Source organism: Mus caroli, unplaced genomic scaffold, assembly GCF_978045245.1.
Source record: "Mus caroli unplaced genomic scaffold, Mus_caroli_1 scaffold_13, whole genome shotgun sequence".
Lineage (NCBI taxonomy): Eukaryota > Metazoa > Chordata > Mammalia > Rodentia > Muridae > Mus > Mus caroli.
Window position 1 is genome coordinate 743831 of NW_028227268.1, and position 23868 is coordinate 767698.

A 23868-nucleotide genomic window follows, 5' to 3' on the forward strand; every position below is an offset into this window, starting at 1 on the left:
AACTTAGCTACCGAGGGATCCTCTGACGTCTCCTACCTCACGTGTACACGCCAACACAGACACATACTCACAAGTTTTAATCTAAGTTTTTAATTCAATTTGAAATTTAAAAATAACAATAAAAAATAGCTTGTAGGCCAGCAAGACAGATTACTGGTAAGTGCCCATGCTGCCACATCTGATGATCTGAGTCTGACACCCAGGACCCACACAGCGGAAAGAAAGAACTGACTCCAGCAAGTTGTCCTCTGGCCTCCATTGTGCTGTAGCGAATGCAAGCAAGGCACAGATATAAACAAATGAACTCTCTATGTAGAGCAGGCTGTCCTTGAACTCAGAGATCCACCTGCTTCTGCCTCTTAAGTGCTGGAATTAAAGGTGTGTACCACTACACCTGGCAATAAATGTCATTTTAAATTTATTCTATTTCATGTGTATGAATATTTGCCCACACATATGTTTGTGTACTATGTGCCTGACTGGTGACCACAGCATTCAGAAGAGGGTATCTGATGCCTAGAGCTATAGTTACAAATAGTTTTGAGTGTTAATGTAGATGCTAAGAACTGACGCTAAGTCCTCTGCAAGAGCAACAAGTGCTATTAACCAGAGACTGTTAATATTTTTAAATAAACAAACAAACAAACAAACAAATAAATGAACTTTGTAGCCAAGCACAGTGGTGCATGCTGGGACACCCTCCCAAAGCTAAGAAATATGGAGTACACACACATCAAACCTAAGTTAACACAGCTCTTGCTATTATCTCCAAAAACTGAAAGCAATTAAAAAACCTTCAGTCTGTGGCAAAAGCTCTACTAGCACTGATCTAGAGAGGGACCCTGAGGAATACTTAGCATTTCCTGGAGAGCAAACTTGTTTTTCAAGCACAATAAACAATAAGTTTATCCAACCACAGAACCAAATTGAAATTGTTTTGTGCTGTGATTGACAGTTCCCTATGAGGCTTCCTTGTAATAATTTTGTAATTATTCTACACAATCTTGTAATAATTCCTTAAAAACCAAACACCCTTTGTTCTGTTTTGTTGTTGTTGTTTTATGAGACGACATCTCAGCATGCAACGCAAACTATTCTAGAGTTTACTCCACAGTCTAACCTACCCTGGAACTCAAATCTCTACTGTCTCAGCCTCTAGGGTGCTGGGATTACAGGTTGAATACACTCGACCTGGCTAAAAATGCTTTTTAAAGATTACTTGGTTGAAATTAGTATCCAGTTTTCCCAGATTTCTAAGGTTCTGGACAGACAGGCTTTTAATCCTTGGGAGTTTTCAATTTTTAGGCTACAAAAACACTGGGGAAAGAGAATTGTTAGGCTTAAGACGCTACCTCCAAAATATCTTGCTACTAAAATGTGAATAACAAAAACAACAAAAAAAAAAGGGTACCAGGTATCTACCCTTCATTTTAGATAGTTCTCAGGTATCTACCCTTCATTTTAGATAGTTCACCACACACATCTTAGCATCTCCCTTGGGTGCCTCCTCCCTGATGGTTAGGCACAGAGCACCCATAAAACTTCCACCCACCAACGATGGTGATGATGGCAGGGAGGGCCGAGGGTTGATGGCAGAAATGATGGTGTGTGTTCAGAGAGTCCCATGTCAGACTGGACAAAGGGCCGTGGGTTAGAATACCGGTGCAGGGGACCTGGCAGTAGGAGGGCAGATAGGAGTGGGCCAGCAGGTTAAATACTCCGGGTGGAGCGCTGGGGGGGGCTGTGGTCCCAGTGCTGGTCGTGGGCATTAAACTAGGATAGGTCAGAATCAGTCAGGTCTTGGTTATGGGCAGTGAATGGGTCCTGATGGTGAGTCTAGCCTTCCTTGCTCCCGGATAGCGGATCAGGATCCCTCCCTGATGGGGACCAGGTCTTGTTCAGGGTCTGACCCTGCTCATGGGTAGCTAACATGGGTCTTCTGCGTCCTGCCTGATGATGGGCAGTGGGTCTGGGTGCGGGTCCCGCCCCTCCCCGGGGGTGGCTGCTGTGGGTCAGGGTCCCTCCCTGCTCGTGGGTAGCCACCGTGGGTCAGGTCCAGGACACTGCCCCCCTCCCGCCACTCACACGCGCGGCAGCTGCAGCGGCGGCGCCCCCCGCCGCTGGAACACCCCGTCCACGAACACGCCGTTCTTGCCGAGACAGCGCAGGTAGAAGTCGCCGCCCGCGTCCGGCCGGGGCTGCGCGGGTTCCGGGGCGGCCGCGCTATGGCCGCCGCCCGGGGGCGTGAAGATCTCCAGGTGGCGCCGCGAGATGAAGCTCGAGTGGCCCATGCTCACATCTACCGAGCCCTGCGACGAGTTGCGGCCGATGGTCACCGACCGCTTCTTCATGAGGTACTCGAACTCGCGGCCTTCGAGCCGCGCCACGGCCCAGCCGCCCGGCGGGGATCCGCCGCCCCCGGCCCCGCCGCCCGCGGGAGGGGCGCCCGCGCCCGAGAGCGCCGCCGCGGCCGCCATCGCCTGCGAGGCCTGGCCGATCCGCGCGGGCGCCCTAGCGGGCCGAGGCCCGGGCGCGGTCGTGGGCCGCGCGAGCCGAGCACGGTCGCGGAGACCGCCGGCCGGCGAGGAGAGCTGCGAGGGCGGGAGCTCGCACGGCCGCGCGCCGGCCCTACGACGGACGGGCACGCCGGCCAATGGGCGCGGCGCACGCAGTGGGGCTACCGAGGCCGGCCAATGGGGAGCCGCGCCGCCGAGCGCCCGCACGTCCGGCGTCGTCGCGCGACGCAGGTTGGCCGCGGCGGCGCGGAAAACCCGGGGCGGAGTGAGGAGTTGGCGTGGGGCCGCGCGCGTTCGCGGGCTGAGCGGGGGTCCAAGGTCACGACGGGCGCGAGTGCGCCCCGGGAGCCGCTGGCCCCTCTCACACTCCGCCCTAGGCTGCGTAGAGCCAGGCGCGCTGCTCGGGAATCTGCCGCATCGACCCGTGTGTCACAGTGCAGGGATGTGACAGAAATTAACCCAGTATGCATAGAGTTCTGCACTCAGTAATTCATACCAAGGACTGCAAATCTGAGCTTTTTTCCAATCTGTGTGTGTGTGTGATAGAGAGATCCCATCTCTCCCATTAAGAAAGAAACCACAACGCGGGCCCCTGGGATGAGCAGAGCTATGCAGATCGAGCAGGCTGTGAGGGGCTCCAGAAGCCGGTGCCAACATAGAGATGAAGCTGAGACCCCCTAGTGTCTTCCCCAGGACCGAAGGGCAGTGGATGCACCTGCTTTAGCTCTGGTAAGAGAGGCACGTGGTCATAAAGAACGTCACATCAATATGGTGGCCCTGGGTGCAGGCGATGGGACGCAGTGTTCTCTCACTGATGCACAAAAGGAGTTCAGGTCAGGGAGAGTGGAAAGGTTGAGAGAGTCTGTACTTAAGCTGCATAGGATAAAATGGACATTCTAGCCAAGAGCTTCTAAACAGAGGCCCCAGACTAGAGGCATGGGAACATTTTGTGTTCTAATTCATTCTATATGTCTAAACTTGCAATAAAGTTAATGGAAATCAGTCTTTATAACATTTATATATCTTATTTGACATATGTGTCTGTAATTACAGTATAAATTCCTAAGGGTTCAAAATGCTTTGTACTATAAATATGGCAAAGAGCCATTTCATTAAATATTAATTTGAGGCATTGTAGGTGATGAACAGAAAACTATGGAAATGATAACTAGGTGAGTATCTAGACAAACACAGTCAAAGGACAAAGGGTGTCAAGAGCAAGAAATGCCCTCCCATTACTGTTGACACCGTTGTGTTGTCCTGCGCGGTTGCTTTAATACATGTTGGAGCCTAGAGCAGGTTTGAGGCTCTGCCATGTGACTCTAGCATCAACCTGTAACAGGGCTAGATCTAACTTTTTACACTTGGCTATCCAGGTATGTAAAGTAAGCATACAAATCCAACACTTATGTTGCTTTGTTCGGCTTTTGTGGCTGGTTTTGGTGTTTTCTGTGTGGAGGGAAAGATGATCAGGCATATATAATAACCCTGGCTGGTCTGGAGCTTACTATATAGGCCAAGATCACCTAGAACTCATAGAGAGCCACCCACCTCTGCCTCCCAAGGGATGGGATTAAAGGAATGAGCCACCATATCTGGCCAAACCAAACACTTACAATAAAGATATTTATTTTAAAGCACTTCTTCAATGTACATGTAAACTTAATCATTTATTACAGATGAGAACGCCTCTGTATTCTAATAGGATATATGTGCTTGTCTGTTCCTGTGTATGTATTATAGAAGAGTGTATGTATCCCACTGTGGGTCATGCAGCACCAGGGACTGATGTCAGGATGTCCTCCTCAATGGCATTTCTTCCAAGATAGGGTCTTTCAATGAAAGACAGGGTCTTTCACCGTTTTGGCAAGGCCGACTGCCTAATGAGCCCTCGGGACCCATTTGCCCATACTCCCACATATGCCCCATTCCCGCCCAGCAGAATATTTGATCCTGCAGGATATAGAGCATCTCCGATACTTTTCAGAGTGGATCCATATGTTTTATTTGTTGGTTTGTTTGAGATAGGGTCTCACTATGTATCCCTGAATGGCCTGGCACTCACCATGTAGACCACCAGGCTGGCCTGGAACTCAAGAGTTACTTTCCTATGCATCAAGTACTTTGATTTAATGTGTACTCCAGCAAATTTTGATTTTATGATTATCAATAAGAACACTGGTTTATATAAACACACAGCTACAAAATAGCAGAAGGATGTTTAAGATCATTTCAATAGTTGGCAAGCCTTTCTCCAAAATAAATGTAAACAAAAATCATGATACCAACTAGAAGGGCTAAAATTATTAATATGACTGACATTATAAAGAGCTGGCGATGACATGAAGCAGCTGAGACTAGAAAGTGGTGAGGCACTATGAGAGATGGTTTGTCTCCTTCTTTCCTTGCTTTCAGGCTCACCTCAAACCCTGAGAGTTCTGAGGAAGACCTTGAGTGCTGGATCCTAACAGCAGAGGGTGGGATACAAGGCACTTACCATGCCTGCTCGTGTGCTGCTCAGGGTAGACCCAGGACTTTGTGCGTGATAGGCAAGGAAAATATATCTGACTTCTTGTGAATTTCACAGACGAATAATGTACGTTCCATCTTGAATTCTTAAAAATACTCTAGGTTTTGCCTTTTGCGAGGGAGGGGTAGGTTTCTCTGTGTAGCCCTGGCTATCCTACAACTCCCTCTGTAGAACAAGCTGGTCTTGAACTCAGAGATCTGTCTGCCTCTGCCTGCAGTGCTGATATTAAGGTTTAAGATCTTTTTATTTGTGTGCCACGTGCATACGGGTACTCCAGAGTCCGGAAGAATGTAACCCCAACCCTGTGGTTGGGTCACCTGTGATGCACCTGGGAAGCCCACATGTCGACCAGTAATGGGTAAGGCACACACTGAGTCAGATCTTAACAGCAGTCCAAACAAAGTACTGAAGAATGCAGCAATCCTCCCTGCCACTTTCTGCTACTATGGATCTTGAGAATGAACGTGGTGCCCATGGATGCTAGGCACACACCCTGCTCCTGAACTATGGCACAAGCCCTGACAGAACTATTTCTAAATTACCTGTAACAGAAACCAAATTTAGTCTTTGAGACAGAATCTCATCATGTAGAAGCACGGTTACCCACAGTAGTACAAACCCATACAGCTCGGGCCAGGTAGGAAACACACTAAGATTAGGCCTCTGCCCAACCAGAGCAGAAGCATGGTACAGCAGAGCACTGGGCAGACAGGAGTTTGGGTTATGCTTCCCCTCATGCCTGCACCAGCAGATGTTGTCCACTCCGACTGTCATGATGCTTTGACCGGGTCCTGTCTGTCATGAACTTGCTCACTTCACACTTCCATTGCTTTGGGTTTTGTTTTTATTGGCGGGGGTGAAGTTGGGGGATAAGGCAGGGTTTCTCTATGTATTCCTGACTGTCCTGGAACTCACTCTGTAACCTAGACTAGCCTCTAATTCACAGAGATCCACCTGCCTCTGGCTCCAAGTGCTGGGACAGAAAGGCACCTGTAGTCTTGAAAAGCTCACAGGGCCACAGCCTAGCATCAGCGAAACAGAAGGCCATAGATCTCACATCTTAGCCCCTAGCCTATGTTGCTATCATGGGTGGTGCCATGAAGTTTGCAGGAAGTCAGTCCCTTCCCACGCTGACTCCCCGTGTTCTGAGCCTTCTCCTGACCTATTAGGAAGGGACTGGGAAAAAGGTATCATCACCCAGGCTGGGGCCTGGTGAGGGAGGCGGACTGCGGGGTGTAGTATAGGACAGGAGAACAGCTGACTCCTTCAATGCCACACTCAAGACCCCATTGCATTGTTTATTCCATAATCAGTTACTTTGGGGATGGATACCCAAGGCGTATAGACTGAAAGCAAAAAAAAAATCATAATTTATAATAGTGGTTCTCAACCTTCCTATGCTGTGACCCTTTAATATAGTTTCTTCTGTTATGTTGACCCCCCAACAATTATAAAATTATTCTGTTGCTACTTCATAACTGTAGTATTGCTACTGTTATGAATTATAATGTAAATATCTGATATGTGACCCCTTTGTGGGGCCACAGCCCACAGGTTGAGAACCACTGGTTTACAATAACATATCCAGTTACACTCCTAGACAGACTCACAGGAAGACCAAGACATGAGGCATGTGGGACTGTGATAGAGCTGACAGTACTAAGGGTCAAGGCAGTCACACACTGAGCATTTCAAGGGCTTCATCAAACCCCTTTATCTCCTGGATGGACTCTATCTAGTATGTGTCACATGATTTTGTGAATTTCACCATCGAGCAGCTATTTCTGTGTGTGGACATACTGTTTCCCCTAAGGCATGCTCGCACTAGTATAGTGAGGGATGAAGGGATGCTGTCCCAGACCAGTGGGCTTTGTGAAGGAGAGGAGGTGCTCCAGGCCTATTTGTATCAAAAGGCACTGGGGAGGAGTTTAGAGGAGGCTGGACATTATAAAGCTGTTTCACCCATTCCAGGGTCCATGGAGCCTCAGCTCTATCTTCCTGCCCCATAGCAGTAACTGTGAGCTGCACCACCCTTAGAACCCCAAAGCCTAGGTGGGCCACCCTCTTAATTCTCTACTTGTTTATTTTTAAATATGCATTGCATCAAATCCAGGGTGTGATGCATGCCATTCTCAGCAGCCTTTCTTCTGAGGTGAGTCCAGCTCAACGCTGATGGCAGGTCAAGTAAAAGAATGACTCAGGCACACCAGTGGTCCAGCTTGCCAGGGCTGTAATGACTGCTGGCCTTCGGGGACTATGAAGAATATGGCTCACTGTTACTATGACTTAAAACTAGTGTAATTTTCTTTACGGTTATTTTGGGGGTATGGTCTCGGTGGTATATATGCATGCCATGTGCCTGTGTGAAAGTCAGAGGATAGCTTGTGGGCGTTGGTCTCTCCTTCCACCATGTGGGCCCGATGGATCAAACTAATGGTGGTACCAATAAGCCACCTTGCTGGCCCTAGAATTGAAAATTATTTTTTAAAAATCTATACACGTGAAAGAGCCAAATTGGGCCAGAAGACTGGGCCTCTCTGAAGGCCACAGTTATCCACTGTACAGTAGCCTGGCCTTCCTGATGCCTCCATTTCTGCAGCAATAATCTTAGGCTCGTGGATCACAACCCCAGGGTCTTGGTTCTCTAAAAACACATTTTGATTTTTTTTTTTTAAACCTGCAAATCAGGGATCTGTCCCTGGCCTCTTTGGGATCTTTCTCACAATCTTGGGATGAAAGGCTACGCAGAGAGGGAAAATACTTCTCCCATGTGCAAACATTCCACTCCCTCACACACTACAAAGATAGCACCACATGAAAACTGTGTCCTGAAGCGCTGGCAAAGCTGCAGGGACCCGTTGTTCCTTGAAGCACCCACCACTCTCCATTCAGAGCTGTCCCCTCCTGCCCTTCAAGCTTTGTCACCACTTGATATCCAGGCCGTCTGTGCAGGGCTCCAAGCTCTGGTAGCTGGTGTGCAGCACCTCCTGGACTTTGGGGGATTCAGTACCCTCCAGCCACTCCTGGTACAACTCCTGCACATGTGCACTGCTCTCTGGGGGCCGCACAGGGATGCCGGAGTAGATCCCTTCCATTTGCTGCAGCAGTGCACGATCTGTGTGGCCGTCCTCTGTCTGTGCTTGGCCTCTGCCATTTAAGCAACCTGAAAGATACACACAAGTGGACCTCTTCTTCCCTGTGGGTGGCCTGTCACGGGAGCTTTACCTCAGGGCACATAGCGAGAAGCATGAAGCAGGCAGTACTGAGTGGCTTAAGATTGTACTGGGGCTCACTGTATTGTCATGGAGCCTGCCCAGGAGGAGAGCCCTGGGTGTTCTTACCACATACATTACCCGTAAACTGGTCTTACCTAAAAGCCTTAAGAAGTAGACAGCAATGGCTGCTATCTGGATTCCTGGCTTCTTCTGAAAATTACCCAAACCAGCAGGCTACGAGCACAACTGCTTGCACACTCTGTTGTCTGTGTGCAGGCCTAACAAGGCTGGATTAGGGCTGAGTGAGGTATATGAGCTCTCCATAAGTCCACACTTCCCAGTCATATGGTCTTGAGTATGTGTCACCTTCTGTCAGTACAACCCATTCTTTTTTTTTTTTTTTTTTTTTGGTTTTTCGAGACAGGGTTTCTCTGTGTAGCCCTGGCTGTCCTGGCACTCACTTTGTAGACCAGGCTGGCCTCGAACTCAGAAATCCGCCTGCCTCTGCCTCCCGAGTGCTGGGATTAAAGGTGTGCGCCACCACGCCCGGCAGTACAACCCATTCTTAAAGCTGAAGATGACACCTTGATGTGACAAAAATGCCATTAAGTGCATAGGGTGGGAGCAGCTCGGTGGTAGAGTGTGTATCTAGTGTGCTCTAGTTTCCAATCCTAGCACCAAGACTTTCATGTAAAAGAACCAGGAGATAGGCTGGGAACTTAGAGCTCAGTGGGAGAGCACCTACCTACCACGTACTCCAGCACCAGGAAAAAACAAAACAAAACAGACAAAAACCAAAAAGCAGTGGCAGCAGGAACAAATTCCCACCTGGTTCAACTTCACCCTCCGCTGGCCCAAGCCACCTGGCAGCTGGGCTTCTGATGTGCACCTTCTCAGTGGGCATGAACCCACTTCCTCTCCTCTCCAGGCCTCTCCAGTCTTCCCCAGAAAGCAAGAAGAGCCCTCCAAGAGGCTCCGTCCTGTCTCTACCTACTGTAGCACAAGCTCCAACACAGCATCTACTTTCCTGAGCCTCAGGAAAAGCAGGCAGCCCCTGCTTTCATCCCCTCTTCTGAATGCTGGCTACTAACCTTGTCCCTCCTCTCAAAGATCCCTGAGGACATGGACTGGAAACCTAGGCTCTCCTCTGAGACTCTTCATGGGTCCGCTCTTCATTTCCGACTACCGTCAGGAACTGCCTGGCTCCCTCTGGGCCTTTCTGAGAATTCTCGTGTCCTACTTGAGAACCGCAAGCCCAGGATGACCTAGACATTCCCGATCTGGAGACAGCTCCTTCACACCCAGGGTCGTAGACATACCACTTCCGACGGCTCCCTCATTCTCTAGTACTTACCCCTACTGTATGAGCAAGAGATCCAGGTACTCGGTCCTGTCCTCACTCTGGCCTTCTCTCATGTCTCCCCATCCCAGTGGGAACTTTCCTCACCGGCCTGGGACTTTACACCTGCATGGTTCAATTTTCCTCTGCAGCCTGGGGAACTCTTAGACAGCAAGTAACACCTGCCTTTTCCTGCTGCCACTGTGCACAGAGCCAGCTTCTACTCCTAGGAGTCCCTGTGTACTGACTCCATGTGAGTGACCTCAGGAGCTGCTTCCCATCTGGTATCAGGTGAAGTTTTCATGTGGCACCCACAAGGGAAGGTATAAGGATACAACTATCTACTTCTCACACTACGGTTGAGGGAAGGGAACCTGCATGGCTGAGGATGGCATGCCATGGTGTGGGGGAGCATCCTGCCTTCACGGTTCCTGTTGGACAGGCTGTCGGGGGCCCTGTGAACCCCTTACCTCTGGGACACGCGAGCACCTCCACAAAGTGGTATGGGAGTTTGCCCTTCTTGAGCTTCTGGATCATGTTCTGGATGTTGCGAAAGCCGTACGCTGCAGCAAATCGCAGTAGGACCTCCCCATTCTTCTCAAGGGTAACCTCATGGAAGTCTTTGTTCCTATAAATCAATAAAGCTGATTTGAATGGCCAGTGACCTAAAGATCACTTCTGTTAGTCTGAGGTACAGTCTCACTATGTAGCCCAGGCTAGGTTTACCATATCTGCCCATTTTCAATCTAAGTTTTGAATGTCACCAAGATAATGTCAATGGAAACACACAAAAGGCCCGTCTACTGTAACCAGCACTGGTCTTCCCATGGAACAGCCATAGGTAGAGCAGCTAAGTATCCCATAGACGCCAGGCACAGCGCCCATACTGCATGTATGCCACAGACCTCACACCCTGCCCCTGCCTGATCCGTCAGCACACTCCTGGTGCTGTAGATGCTGGCTCAAACCTGAGTGCGCGGTAGGTGATCTCCTCCACGTGCTCGCCAAACAGCTCCTTGGCTGCGTGTCTGAAGACGTGAGCCAGATGCCCATCTGAACTCACTCCATCGTGACGCTGGACTGCCACCTCCTTCACGTCTCCAAACCTCAAACAGAGAAGACAAAATCTCCACTGTATTGATGAAGAGGCAGCAAGTGCTAACCCAGTTTTTACAGGGACAAAATCCAGGGAGTCATTTAAAGGACTAAGTTACTTTTAAACCTGGGGAACCATGTGGGAGCTGAGAATCAAATCTGGTTCCTCTGAAAGAGCAGTAAGCAATCTTAACCACTGAGTCATCTCTCCAGCCCTGAAACTCACATTCTTAATGAGTTCTAATGAACAACATGAAATGTCCTTTTGCATCCAGCCCTAGATTGCAAATGGAGCTACTTCACTGGGTTGGCTCCCTTGTTTCTTTGCGCAGCTACATACGCACTCAGGGCAGGGTGGCGTTATGGTGAATGACGTAAGTATGTGCTTGACTATGTCCAGGTTGTCACAGTGAGGACCCTTGGTCACCCTGGGTCGTCAGGTAGTCTCTGGCAGCAGGTATTCCAGCTGCTATAAGTCTATAGACTTCTGTCTCACCTCCCATAAAAGAGACACAAATGTAGCACCCAGGCCATCAGCTAGGCACTTGATCTTTGCAATATACTTTTTGTTTTGGTTTTTCCATACAGGGTTTCTCTGTGTAGCCCTGGCTGTCCTGGAACTCACTTTGTAGACCAGGCTGGCCTCAAACTCAGAAATCCACCTGCCTCTGCCTCTGCCTCCCAAGTGCTGGGATTAAAGGCATGTGCCACCACCGCCCGGCTGCAATATACTTTAAATGGGACCCAGGATGCAGCAAGAGCCAAGTCCTGACTGGGAATTGGAGTCATCATGGGAAAAAGAAACTCAGCAGCTGTCTTCTTGATGCAGAGAGACCAGAGGGAGCCACCTAGTTAGGTGTGGAGCTCTGCAACACATACCTTCTATGCTTGCCTCTCTCCCTGAAGGATACAGTACGGCCATCACTCAAGGAAGCCCCCAAGCCCCCTTGGCAGTACGAGAGAATAGTCCAGGATTCTACCTGAATCCATTACAAAGGCCAGGTTGGTAGGGCTGCAGGAACCTGTCTCAGTACTCACACGATCTAATCAAGGCAGCCCTGGGGCCTGCAAGGCTCACCAAGGTCCCTCCCAACTTACAAAGATGCCACTTACAAAGTATCCACAGCAATGTCTTTCACTGAGAGGTCACTTTGCTCCATTATCTGAGCAATTTCACCTGGAATAAAAAAATGAGGCATGAGGCTTAGTCACTGACAGGAAGCGAGGTGGCCAAGGTCGAAGGGGTCAAGCTTTATCTCCCCCTGAGATCCTGCACCGGGAGCCTGGGACCCCACCTTGCTGTATAATCCATTCCACGTAGCAGGAGAAAGTAATGCTAACATTAGAAAAACACTACAAAGATGGACCCTGAAGTGAGGCCATTCTGTACTTGCTTCCCGTGGCCTTGAAGTGGAAGCCTGCCTATGGTCCACACTGCAGTGCTCTGTTGTGACACACAGGCACTGTGCTGCATCAGCCGCTGCTCTTAACCAGAAGCCCTTGCTACCCTACCTTCTTCCTACATAAGGGCTCCCCAGAAAAGCCCCTGCCAGAGTTCCCTAGAGAACAGTGAGACAGCAGGTACCCTGAGACACCGAGAACACACAGCATAGCTTACGTCCTCAATGTGGTTCTAAGATGGTCCCCTTGAAGGCTTTCCTTTCACTCCACCCATGTGAGTAGGGAGACACTGGGCCCCTGCTCAGCAGGTACAGAGCAGCACCTTTAGACAACTTGCCATCCCTGCAACACTCTGCCACCTCGGGGAAGGATCTTTCCAAGTGTCAAAGCGAAGGAAGAGTTCCTGACCTTCAAGATCATCCTGACAGATAACCAGGCAAAGTGAACTGGTCTCAACACCTCTAAGAATCAGTTCTCAGAATCTAATTCCAGTAGCTGAGCCTGGATCCTAACAAGCCCCTGTCTGAAAGCTTCCAGGACACTAGTGGGTAATTCCCATTCCCAACCAAATCCACCGCAGTGTCTGAGTCAGTGTGGTTCTCACCTTTCCTGATGCTGTGACCCTTTAACACAGTTCCTCCTGGTGTGGTGACCTCCCGCCACAACATTACTTTCCTTGCTACTTCATAACCATAATTTTGCTACTTTTGTGAAGCATAATATAAAAATCTGATATTTGACCCCTGTGGGGGGGTCACACATGACCCACAGGTTGAAGACTGCTGCTCTAAAGCATAGCATCTGAGAAGCGTTACCAACAGGGCCACTTAATGCAGTATCATTAGAGTACATTTGAATTTTTCATTTTATTCAGTGTAAAAAACATTCTTTGTGCCGGGCGTGGTGGCCACACACCTTTAATCCCAGCACTCAGGAGGCAGAGGCAGGCAGATTTCTGAGTTCGAGGCCAGCCTGGTCTACAGAGTGAGTTCCAGGACAGCCAGGGCTATACAGAGAAACCCTGTCTCAAAAAACGAAAAACAAAAACAAAAAACCAAAAACAAACAAAAAAACCCAAAACATTCTTTGTGTCCGATAGTATATTGGTGTTCTCACATGTGAGAACAGCAGGCAGGGAAATGAAACTTGATTCAGCCCAATTTTAGGTACCAGGCCTGGGCCAAGACTTGAGAGTCTGACCACCAGTTCTTTTTTTTTTTTTTTTTTTTTTTTTTTTTTTGTGCAAAGCACAGCACAATTTCAGAAAAAAAGATTGTTTGCAATTAATTCAGCCCTGTGTGTAAAATACAGCTTAAGACATGTTCACAATGAAGCTCTTTACAAAGTACATATGGCTTCCTCCCTAAGATGGGTTCTTATTGATTTAGAAACTACATCCATTCCAGCATCCCATGAAGAAGACAGGCTAAACATGTCTTTAACCTGTTTCACCTTCCTGGCTTCTCTATGCTCATCTGTGTGCACAGGCACTTTTGCCTGCTACAGGAAAGAGTGTCCGTGGGCTGTGGTGTAAGAGCACGTCACCTAAAGCCACACTGTCCACGTGGCTCTCCCAGAGACCTGACTCATCTGGAAATAGACTCTGAAGAACCTTCTTCACTTAGGCCACTGAGACCCCAAGAACCCTTGGCTCTCAGTGCCACACTGGCCTGTCAGAGCAGCCGGACCCCTCACCTGATGTCAGCACACAGTCAGTGCCCCGAGCACCATTTAAAGTAGTGGAAAGTCCCTCTCGAAGAGCTTCCAGCTTCTTATCATAGCAAGGAGCCACGACAACGTGGAAGATTTTCTCTGGAGACAGATTCTGTGGAGGAGAGCACTCAGCTCAGAGATCAGGGAGGCAGTGATGGCTGCAGCAGAGCATGGGTAGTCCCAGTTGCTGCTCCCATCCTGCCCATTGATGGTGCTGTCTCATGAGCTCTGCACAGATAAGAATAGTTTGTGCTGCACCTGCTCTACCTGAAGACTTTCTGAAACTGTTCAAGTGACAACATCCAGACCACCCCTCTGCTGAGACAAACCCTGAGCCAACAGTTGCCCAGTGACTTTACATGAAGGCCTGAGGAGAAAAGCCCTACTCAGGGCAGGGGTAGCGCTCAAGAGGAGACATTTTGATCCTAACCCTCTAGGGGTTTAAGCCAAGAGGTTGCCAGAGGCCAGAGCTCTAGGCCCAGCTGTCCCTACTAGGAGCTACAAGAGGATGTGTAACTTGGGCTCCACTCAGAGAACACCGGGCTGGCAGCCTGAGGAGACTAAGAATCACCAGAGCTCTCGCAGCAAGTATAAGAGGCCAAGGATGTAGACCACTCACTTTATAGCCGGTTTTCTGTCCCTCCAACTTAATATACATATGGTACAGGCATGGTAGGAGTGGTAATTTGCTAACTGTGGTGACTTTATGAATGAAGAAATGTTTTCTGTGTCAGGTGGATGTGGCCTTTGGGCTGCTGCAGTGTTTGAAAAGTCCTTCCCCGTGATATAGTTTCTGGTTACCGTGGGGCCCAAACAGTTATTCACATGAAAGAAGAAAGGCAGGGTGCAATCTATGTTTGGCTGTCTGATGCCTTGGAACTAAAGAGGAGGATGGGCTGAGGCCCAGTTACAAAGGATCCCTTTATCTACCATGTGACAGGCAGTGTGAAGACCATGGGACCGGGGGCTGCAGAGATGGCTCAGCGCTTAAGAAAACTGGCTGCTCTTCCAGAGGACCTGGGTCCAATTCCAAGCACCCATGTAGCAGCTCACAAACAGATATAATGCCAATGTCAGGGGATCTGATGGTATCTGCTGGCCTCTGTAGGCATAAGACATGCAAATAGTGCATAGACAAACAGACAGACAGACAGACAGGCAAAACATCCATACCCATAAAATAAGATGTAAAATTATGAAAAAAAAAAGGGGGGGGGGGGCTTGGTGTAGTAGCACATTTCTTTTTTTTATCAGCAGTGGCTGATAGATATCTGTGAGTCTGGGGCCAAGCAATCTACATAGTGAGTTCTAGGACACCAGAATTATATAGAATGTCCCTGTCTCAAAAAACCAAACCAAACCCAACCAAAAAGGCAGGATAGGGATGCTATCTGTGACCTGAAACAAAAAGCCAGGCTAAAGATGAAGCTTAGCTTCCTAAGGCAGCCAGAACAGAAGCAACCAGGCAGTGTCTCCATGGGTGGGGCCCGGGGCCTCCCTATCCACAGTGTGCTCTGCTGCCCCTCAGGCCTTGCTCACCTTGAGTCTCCCCTCTGCTGCTACTCTCGGGAGACACTGGCTTACCTGCTGCCTGGCAAAGTAATCCTTCACCAAGGAGCCCATGACCTGCTGGGGGGACTTGGCAGTACAGAGATATGGGATGATGGGGCGACCCAGCACCCGCTCAGCATATCTGACCCAACCTAGAGAGAGAGAAAGAAAGAGAGGGAGAGAGAGAATGAAGTCAGTTCCCATAGTTTTCTCCTGCCGTCTAGCACTAGGTACCATGAATTCCTGAGACTGTCACCTGTCACCCCAGGGTAAGTCAACATTCCTCCTCTATACTGTTCCTATTCATAAGGTGTCCTGCTCTACAAAGCTGGGTGAGATAGGCCTGCCATCCTCCAGCCAAAGCTAGGCCCATTATTTCTACAGTTCTGGTGAAATAGTACCAGCATTGTGCTCACCAGGACAGGCAGAGGTCAACATGGGCAGTTCACGCTGTTCCTCACTGTGTTGGTGATACCGGCGTACAAACTCCTTCTGACTCTCCAGAATGCTGAAGTCTGCAGCGATTGTGGTGTCGAATACATAGTGCACCCCTGCAGGGAAGAAGGATACGGATTCTTCCCTTAGACCAAGCATGGACACAGATCACATCTGACTTCTCTGTGCTCTATCTTTCATTTTATATTAAGACAAGATTTTACTATGCTCCTGTGTCCTTGAAAGTTGAACTTGAAAAATGAAAAGGGCCCTTCATGAGCTGAAAGTATCCATCGGTGCTATTATAAAGAGGTGATTTACTCACCAAGACTTTTGAGGAAGCCACACAGCCTTCTAGATGCATCAGTGACACTGAGGTTGAATTTAGCAGCAAAATAAGGCAGAGACTGAGGACACACAGACACAACCAGAACTCTGTGCTTTGAGGTGTCACATCTCTAGAGGAAGAGATAATAATGTCACATGTTTAATAGAAAATAGCAAATAGTTTTTTAGGTTTTTTTGTTTGTTTGGTTGGTTGGTTTTGTTTTTTTTTTTTTTTTTGGTGTTAGATAGGGTTTCTCTGTGTAGCCCTGGCTGCACTGGAACTCGTTCTATAGAGTAGGCTGGGCTCAGACTCAGAAGTGCACCTGCAGTGCTGGGATTAAAGGTATGCTTCACCATAGCTCAGCAAAACATAAAAAATTTAAATTACACTTTAAGAGAAAGACAGACAGACAGACAGACAGACAAGAAAAAGATGTAGGTTTCCGGGACAGCCAGGGCTACAAAGAGAAGAGAAACTATGCTTGAACACACACACACACACACACACACACACACACACACACACACACACAAAGCATAGGATTTTGGTGTGGCAGTGAGTGGTTGCCTCTTATCACCCCAGAGACTGAAGTCAGGAGAATTAGCACCAATCTCCTCCATGCCTAGGCTTCCAGTGTTGGCTCTAGTGTTGCAGTCTGTGAGGCTCCAAGGTGGGGCTCATTATCTGCAGGTGAATTGCAGGATGACAAGGAAAGCTAAATTTCCAACAAGATCCAATTTAGAAGTCATTTATAAGCTTTTAGGTCTTAGCCAGCACCACTTACCACTGTTGTTAATCTGTACCCTTTTAAAAGTTCTAGCCAATATAATCCAAACACAAGAGGTACAAAGCTCCCAGCTTGCTGCATCTGCCTATAATCCTAGCACTATACAGGCTGAGAAAGAAGAACAGAAGGATTGAGACCAGTCTCAGATACACAGACAATGTCACACAACACAAAAAGGTAATGATACAAAATAGATTTTTTTAGTTTAATAAAACTATAAAACTAAGATACTTTGACAACCCAGTCAAATACTAAATTTATAAAATGCCACATACTGCCAGATGGTGGTGGTGCACGCCTTTAATCCCAGCACTCAGGAGGCAGAGGTTGGCAGTTCTCTTGAGTTCAAGGCCAGCCTGATCCGCACAGAGTGAGTTCCAGGACAGCCAGGGCTACACAAAGAAATCTTGTCTGGAAAAACCAAATAAAATAAAATAAAATAAAATAAAATACCACATACAAAATAGACATGTTAGACAACAGAATTCTAATACACCTACAAAAATCAACATCATAGAAGGTAACAATAAAATGTAGTGTGGGGCTGGTGAGATGGCTCAGTGGGTAAGAGCACCCGACTGCTCTTCCGAAGGTCTGAAGTTCAAATCCCAGCAACCACATGGTGGCTCACAACCATCCATAATGAGATCTGACGCCCTCTTCTGGAGTGTCTGAAGACAGCTACAGTGTACTTACATATAATAAATAAATAAATCTTTAAAAAAATAAATAAATAAAATGTAGTGTGTTTCACAAAAATATCAGTAAACCTTATCACATCAAGAACAAGTTGCAGATACAAAGAATCAAGGAGCAATGACACACATTGATGGGGCCAGATCCTCAGGCACACGGGTGTCTAGAACCCTGTATGTATTTATCTACTCATTTATGTTCGTACATACATACACACACACATACATGATTAGTACATATGTATGTATATACATGATGGATAATTTTATGTCAACCTTACACAAGCTAGAGTTGTCTGAAAGGAGGGAACATCAATTCAGAACATGTTTCCATAAGATGCCTATTGTGGATCGTGCCCTCCCCATGCTGGTGATCCTGGGTTCTGTAAGAAAGCAGGCTATGCAAGCCATGATGAACTAGCCAGTGGCAGCACTCCCCCATGGTCTCTGCACCGCTCCCACCTCCAGGTTCCTACCCTGTTTCAGTTCCTAACCTGACTTCCCCTTCAGTGATATACTAATATGTGGGTGGACATGTAAGCCAAGTAAATCCTTTCCTGCCCAATTTGCTTTTGATCATAAACTGGTCATAAACACTGGGATTATGTTTCATCACAATAATACTAGGACTCTATCACCCACCCACCCAGCCATCCATCCATCCATCCCTCCATACTAGACAGATGTTCTACTGTTGTAGTTGCCCAAGGTGGTCTTGAACTCGCTTTGTAGCCTAGGCAGAATGTGAGCTTGCATGTGTCCTGCCCTAGTTTCCCAGTAGCTGGAATTACAGGCCTGCCCCATCAGTCCCAGATGACACCATACCTTATTAAGATTCAGGACATGGAGGAAGTCCTTGGCACTCTGCTGAGAAAGCTGGACACCTTCCTCCACAGTCACACAGCTGTCACATGCCAGGCAGTCACTCAGAAATATTTTTGCATCAGCCAATTTATGGAACTCTCCCTTCTATGAAAGAAAATGGTGTTAGTATTGTTTCTTTTCTTTTTTCGGTCTTTTATAACAGGATTTCAAGACCTGGTTGGCCCCGAACTCCCAGAGATCCATCTGCCTTTGCCTGCCGAGTGCTGGGATTAAAGGCACATGCCACCACTGCCTGGCTGGTAGCATTGCTTCTTTAGGGATGGTAACTGCATAAGCACAATAAAGAAAATAATTGACATTCAACATGGAGACAAAGTCATGGCTGAGGTGTCAGGAGCTACTGGGCAACGATTTCGGTTCCGAGCAACTCAGGGAGGTGAGGCACATGTCATGGCCAAGGCCACTGCAGGCTCCAAGGAGCCATGCAGATGCAGTCAAGGGTGAACTAGCCCAGCACTGTCATGTGGGAAGATGATACTCTGTGCCCGTTGCAAAGTGGCCTGATGGCCATCTCTTCCTCCTCTTCTTTCACCCTCCCTCTCCAGTGCCTGTGAGGCAGCTCCTGGCTCCCCTGCCTAGCTCCTCCAGCTCCACACCAAGGAGCAGACTTTCCATACAGTCAGGACTGGCTTGAGGCTTGCACCTGTGAGTAACACAGACTCAGGCCTCAGCGCCCAACTCTGAACTGCTCTTGCTCATCACTGCCCCACCCACACCTTTAAAAGGGGGACTGAACACCTGGATGCTAGGGCACTAGGACCCTGGTCCCTTTAACCCCGTTCTGAACCCCCACTTCCCATTCCATTGCCTGAAGCCCCTGACTGCACTCTCAGAGCGGGGCTCACAGCACAGCTTTTGCCTGCTCTTCCTTGCCCTACCCTGCCCCTCGGGGCTCACATTCAGTCCTATGGGCTCTGACTATTCTGAGTCCTGCCATAAAATATTCCGAATGAGCTCTCACCCATCTACTGGCCCCAACAGAGCTGGCATCCTGAAATTTATTTTCAGATCCCATTACCACACAGTGTCAACTTGCTTGTCCCCCTTAATGACCTAACAGGGTTAGCACCTCTTGTTCCTTATGCTCCCTAGCGTCTCTGAGAACCTAGAAGGTGCTTAGGTGCTAGAGATTAGGTGAGTGTCATAGCTCTCCTAACAAGTGCAAGGCTCAAGTTCAAATCAGGTATTAGTAAAAAATGAAACACATTAAAAACAGTAAGTGTCCAGTTAGTATTGGTAAATTAACATGGGAAGATGCTAAAGTAAGCAAGAGTCATTTCAGTCAATCACAGAAGCTCTGGAGGGAGTCTATGCAGTTTTTTTTTTCATAGTTTGTTGATATTTTTTGGATAGGATCTTGCCCTGTAGACCTGATCTGGCATTCACTATGTAGCACAGTAGGGCCTTGAACTTACAGCAGTTTCATCTTAGAACTCTGAGTGATGGGATTGCAGGTGTGTGTCAAAATGCTTGTTTTCATTTCTGGGGTGTGTGTGTGTGTGTGTGTGACTTTAAAATAATGTTCTCGGCTAAGCACCATGACACATGCCTTTACTCCCACCACTCCAGAGACAGAAGCAAGTGGATCTCTTGAGTTCAAGACCAGCCTAGTCTACATAGTGAGTTCCAGGCCAAGCAGAACTACATAGTGAGATCCTGTCTCCAAAAGAAGTAAACAAACAAATAAACAACATTTGGGGTCCAGGTTAGTTTCCTAGCCACCCCGTCATCTTCCTTCCTTGTTCTTGTAAACTGCTAGACTCTACGGAGGCCCTCTTTTTTTGATATAGTCCTTACCATTTCCAAAGCAGCTTTCTAGTTCCTGTCACCAGGGTCCCCAGGTCAGTCCAGTATCTCGCTATGCCTCGGGCTGTCTAGCTAGGCACTGGAAGCTGATGCTGTCTTCTAAGTGACTTCCATCCATTCTCCTCCTGCTCCCTGGCTTCTATATGACACTTCTGTAACCTATCCTAAAGCATACATCTGAGGGGATGGGGGAGGCCATATATACACAGATTAAAAAAAAAAAAAAAAAAAAAAAGATGCTAGGCTTAATGACATAAGCCTTTATCTCAGGATTTCTGAAGCGATCATTGAACTCAAGGCCAGCAGGGTCTAAATAGCAAGTGTGACCATCTCAAAAGTAAAATAGGGGGCTGGCGAGATGGCTCAGTGGTTAAGAGTGCCAAATGCTCTTCCGAAGGTCCCAAGTTCAAATCCCAGCAACCACATGGTGGTTCACAACCATCCGAAACGAAATCTGATGCCCTCTTCTGGAGTATCTGAGGACAGCTACAGTGTACTTACATATAATAAATAAATAAATCTTTTTTTTTTTAAAAGTAAAATAGATAAATAGGAGCTGGAGATAGCTCAGCAGTAGAGAACCCAGGTTAGATACCCAGCATCCATACAGTGGTTAACAGCCATCTATAACTCCAATTCCAGGAGATCAAACATCCTCTTCTGATCTCAGCGGGCACCAGGCATTTATGTAGTGCAGACATCTATCAGATGGTCCATCCTACCTTCAATTCTTACCTTCAGGGCCCAGTCTACCAACTTTTACCCAGCATCCCTTAGCCTTTTAAAAATTATGTCCATACTAAACTGCCAAGATGTTGGTTAGACTGTGTTCAAACTTATCTCATCCTTACCAGAACCCTCGGATGGAAGAAACTCAACGCCTCACAACACTGATAAGAAATAGGGCCTCAAAAGGGTTGTTTTATTTTTGGAGATGGAATTTTGCTGTGCAGTCTAGGCAGGCCTCCCCTTCTCAGGCATGCACTAACATGTCAATGGGATTTTATACGACAGGGTAGGCATTAGGGTACAGGTCTGGTGTCTAAAGCATTGGCCCAAACTGACCCAGGACTCCAGGGACCATTGCCTCTTGGTGCACTGCTGCTCCCAAAGCACAGCACTGGCACACACAGGAGGGCCAGAACTATGCCCATCAGATTAAACAGTACATCAGAAGTACTAGGTCGAAGGAAAAAAAATCCTGCCATCTACTTCCCCCATGTCATTAATTCTACACTTACATAAAAAAAAAGTTTTATATTACATTGACTGATTGCTTTCTTGTTTGATGTTGTGTGTGTGTGTGTGTGCAATATGTTGGTGTAAAGGTAGAAAGACGACTTGTAAAAACTGGTCTTTTCCTGTCACCTGTGTTCATAAGTCTCTAGATGTCATATATGGGTTCTGGGGATCAAACTGACATCCTGAGACTCAGTGGCAAGTGTCTTTACCAGCTGAGCTATCTAGTAAGCTCTAAAATCAATTTGTTTGTTTGAAATGATTGAGTTCAGAATTTCAGGCTAGCTAGCTAAGCACTCTATCAGTTGACTAATCCTTAGCCCTCCCTCAGTTATTGTTTTGAGATAAGGTCTCATTATACAACCTAGGTTGACCTTGAGCTGGACCTCCAAAGGTGTACCAGCATTCCTGACTAGTCCTAATATTTTCTAAGACAACAGTGACTGTAACCTTCTCTGTGAATCCATAGTGTGGCATGACACATGCAGAAGCCTCTTCAGAGCATGAAGTGAGACAGGTATGAAGCTCAGCTCCAAATGTGATATAATATGTGATACAGTATGTACAAACAAGCATCACTATTAGCTGAAACAAGGACTGAACTAAACAAGCAGCTTAGTTAACTTAAACAGCAAGCTTAAAGAATCATGGAACTTGAGCCTCAAGTCTTTGCATGCACTACAGAATGTGAGTTCCTTCCATTTTGTAGAATAAGGTTTCAACACTGCACCACAATGATCCTATTTCTCAAGCAGTTCCTGGCCTGGTATGTTTGAGAAGACTCAAGACTGTCCTATACATGGCTCTTCCCACTTTTACTTCAGTCTTTCTTAGAGCAGTGAAGTGCAAGGTAGTATAAGACCTGACAGGAGAAACAACAGTAGCCACTCCACTCACGCTCACGTTAGGCTGACACAAACCCGAAACATCTACTTGCCTCTTCACTCTCCTTGGCCGGGCTGGCCCCATCGCTGGACACATTCTCCTGATCATCAGTTCTTGATTTTTTACTGCATTCCTTTAAAAAAAAAAAAAAGGACAGGGGATGTTAGAAAGGAAAATTATTTTTCTTTTCTCTATTTTTATTTATCTATTTTTTTCCTTTTTAGATCAAGTCTTTCTACATAGTCCTGGCTGTCCTGGAACTCACCATATAGACCAGGCTGACCTCAAATTCACAGAGTCTGCCTCTGCCTCCTGAGTGCTCGGATTAAGATGTGTACTACCATAATTTTTTTTTTTTTAATGAGATAGGGTCTTGATAAATTGCACTGTCTAACTTTGAGCTCCTGCCTCAATCTCTCAAGCACTGGGATCATTGGTGTGTACCACCGAGCTCAGCCAAGAATAATTTAGTGTGATGCCAAAAAACAAAACATATCCTGAGCAGTCGATCTTACTTCTAGAAACCCTTTCTACAAAATAAAATCATCCATACTTATAGAAGGGTACACATAAACACACACACCCTCCATTTGTATTTGTAGTAACTAAGAACAGGAAGTGATCTAACCGTAATGTATATTAGAACATTTAGATGTGGCTATTACACAAAATTACAGGCGATTCTCTGAAAAAAAAAAAAAAAAACAACGTATGGAGTATTTGGATATGATACAATTCTTGTAAAAAAAAAAAAACAAAAACAAAAAAACAAACGAGATTCCTGCACATGCATCACGTGTGAAGGCAAGTGAGGCAGCTGTCAGTCACTTCAGCCACCTAGTGGAGCAGGACAGGAGGGCCTGCCTGACCTTTATTCCTTCTCCACTTCGTTTTATTGAAGTTTGTTGTTGTTTAAGTATAAGAGCCGCTCAAAGCATCATTTCTAATTACTTCATTAATCGTTCACTTCCACAACAGGGTGCCCGGACTGAGATCAATCCCCGGCCCCAGAACAGTAGCTTCCACGGAGAGTCCCGGCGGTGCACTCGCCCACAGTGGACAACAGCCAGCTCGCCGCCCAGTCCTCTGCAGACAGGTGATGGCTGTCAGAGGCGGACATAAACACAGAGCAAGGTGCACCCGGCCGAGTCCGACCCTTTACCACCGATTCCAGCCTTGGCTTTCGCCCCTAGCCCCGCCGGACGACGCACCCACCTTTCGTGTACAGTGCTCACACTTCATCTGGAGTGGGACTGGCGGGAGGCCGACGCGCCTAAGCAGAGAGGAGTAAGGAAGACTGGAACACCGCCGCCTGCCGCCCGCTAGCGACCTGCGACCCTTTGTTGTCTTCTTGCACGGAGGCCCCGCCCCAAAGACTGTAGTAGACCAATGAGAGAGCCTAAGCAAGATGAGCCACACCCCTGAGCCAATGAAAAGAGTGCATGGAT

The 23868-nt window shown here is 47.5% G+C and overlaps 2 protein-coding genes across 5 annotated transcripts in view; both read right to left on the minus strand.

Moving 5' to 3' along the window:
• The window catches only part of Foxk2 (forkhead box K2), a 51675-nt gene extending 49085 nt beyond the window's left edge, over positions 1-2590 (minus strand). For 3 of the 4 annotated variants that reach the window (XR_015044900.1, XR_015044899.1, XM_021177329.2), the window contains exon 1: positions 2086-2589. Coding sequence is in view for 2 of the 4 variants with exons in the window: in XM_021177329.2 (XP_021032988.1) it covers positions 2086-2477 (392 nt within the window). In the remaining 2 variants the exon portion in view is untranslated. Of the gene's footprint in view, positions 1-2085 lie in introns of all 4 variants that reach the window. The other variant, XM_021177331.3, reaches the window with a different exon arrangement.
• Positions 2591-6324: 3734 nt separating this feature from the next.
• On the minus strand, positions 6325-23776 carry Narf (nuclear prelamin A recognition factor). Its single transcript, XM_021177725.3, has 11 exons — positions 23636-23776; positions 22473-22553; positions 18431-18574; positions 16121-16253; positions 15777-15911; positions 15394-15512; positions 13792-13921; positions 11809-11872; positions 10569-10706; positions 10071-10228; positions 6325-8209 (listed from the first exon to the last, which is right to left on the minus strand). Exons 1-11 carry the CDS (start codon positions 23660-23662, stop codon positions 7968-7970), a joined length of 1371 nt encoding a protein of 456 aa, XP_021033384.1. The 5' UTR covers positions 23663-23776; the 3' UTR covers positions 6325-7967.
• Between the last annotated feature and the right edge of the window lie 92 nt (positions 23777-23868).

Coding starts and splice junctions, on each gene's coding strand:
- Narf (XM_021177725.3), bottom strand. CDS start 23,662: ATGAAGTGTGAGCACTGTACACGAAAG. Junction 18,575..22,472: donor CGGCCAAGGAGAGTGAAGAG/GCAAGTAGATGT, acceptor TTTCTTTCATAG/AAGGGAGAGTTCCATAAATT. Junction 10,229..10,568: donor ATCACCTACCGCGCACTCAG/GTTTGAGCCAGC, acceptor ATTGATTTATAG/GAACAAAGACTTCCATGAGG.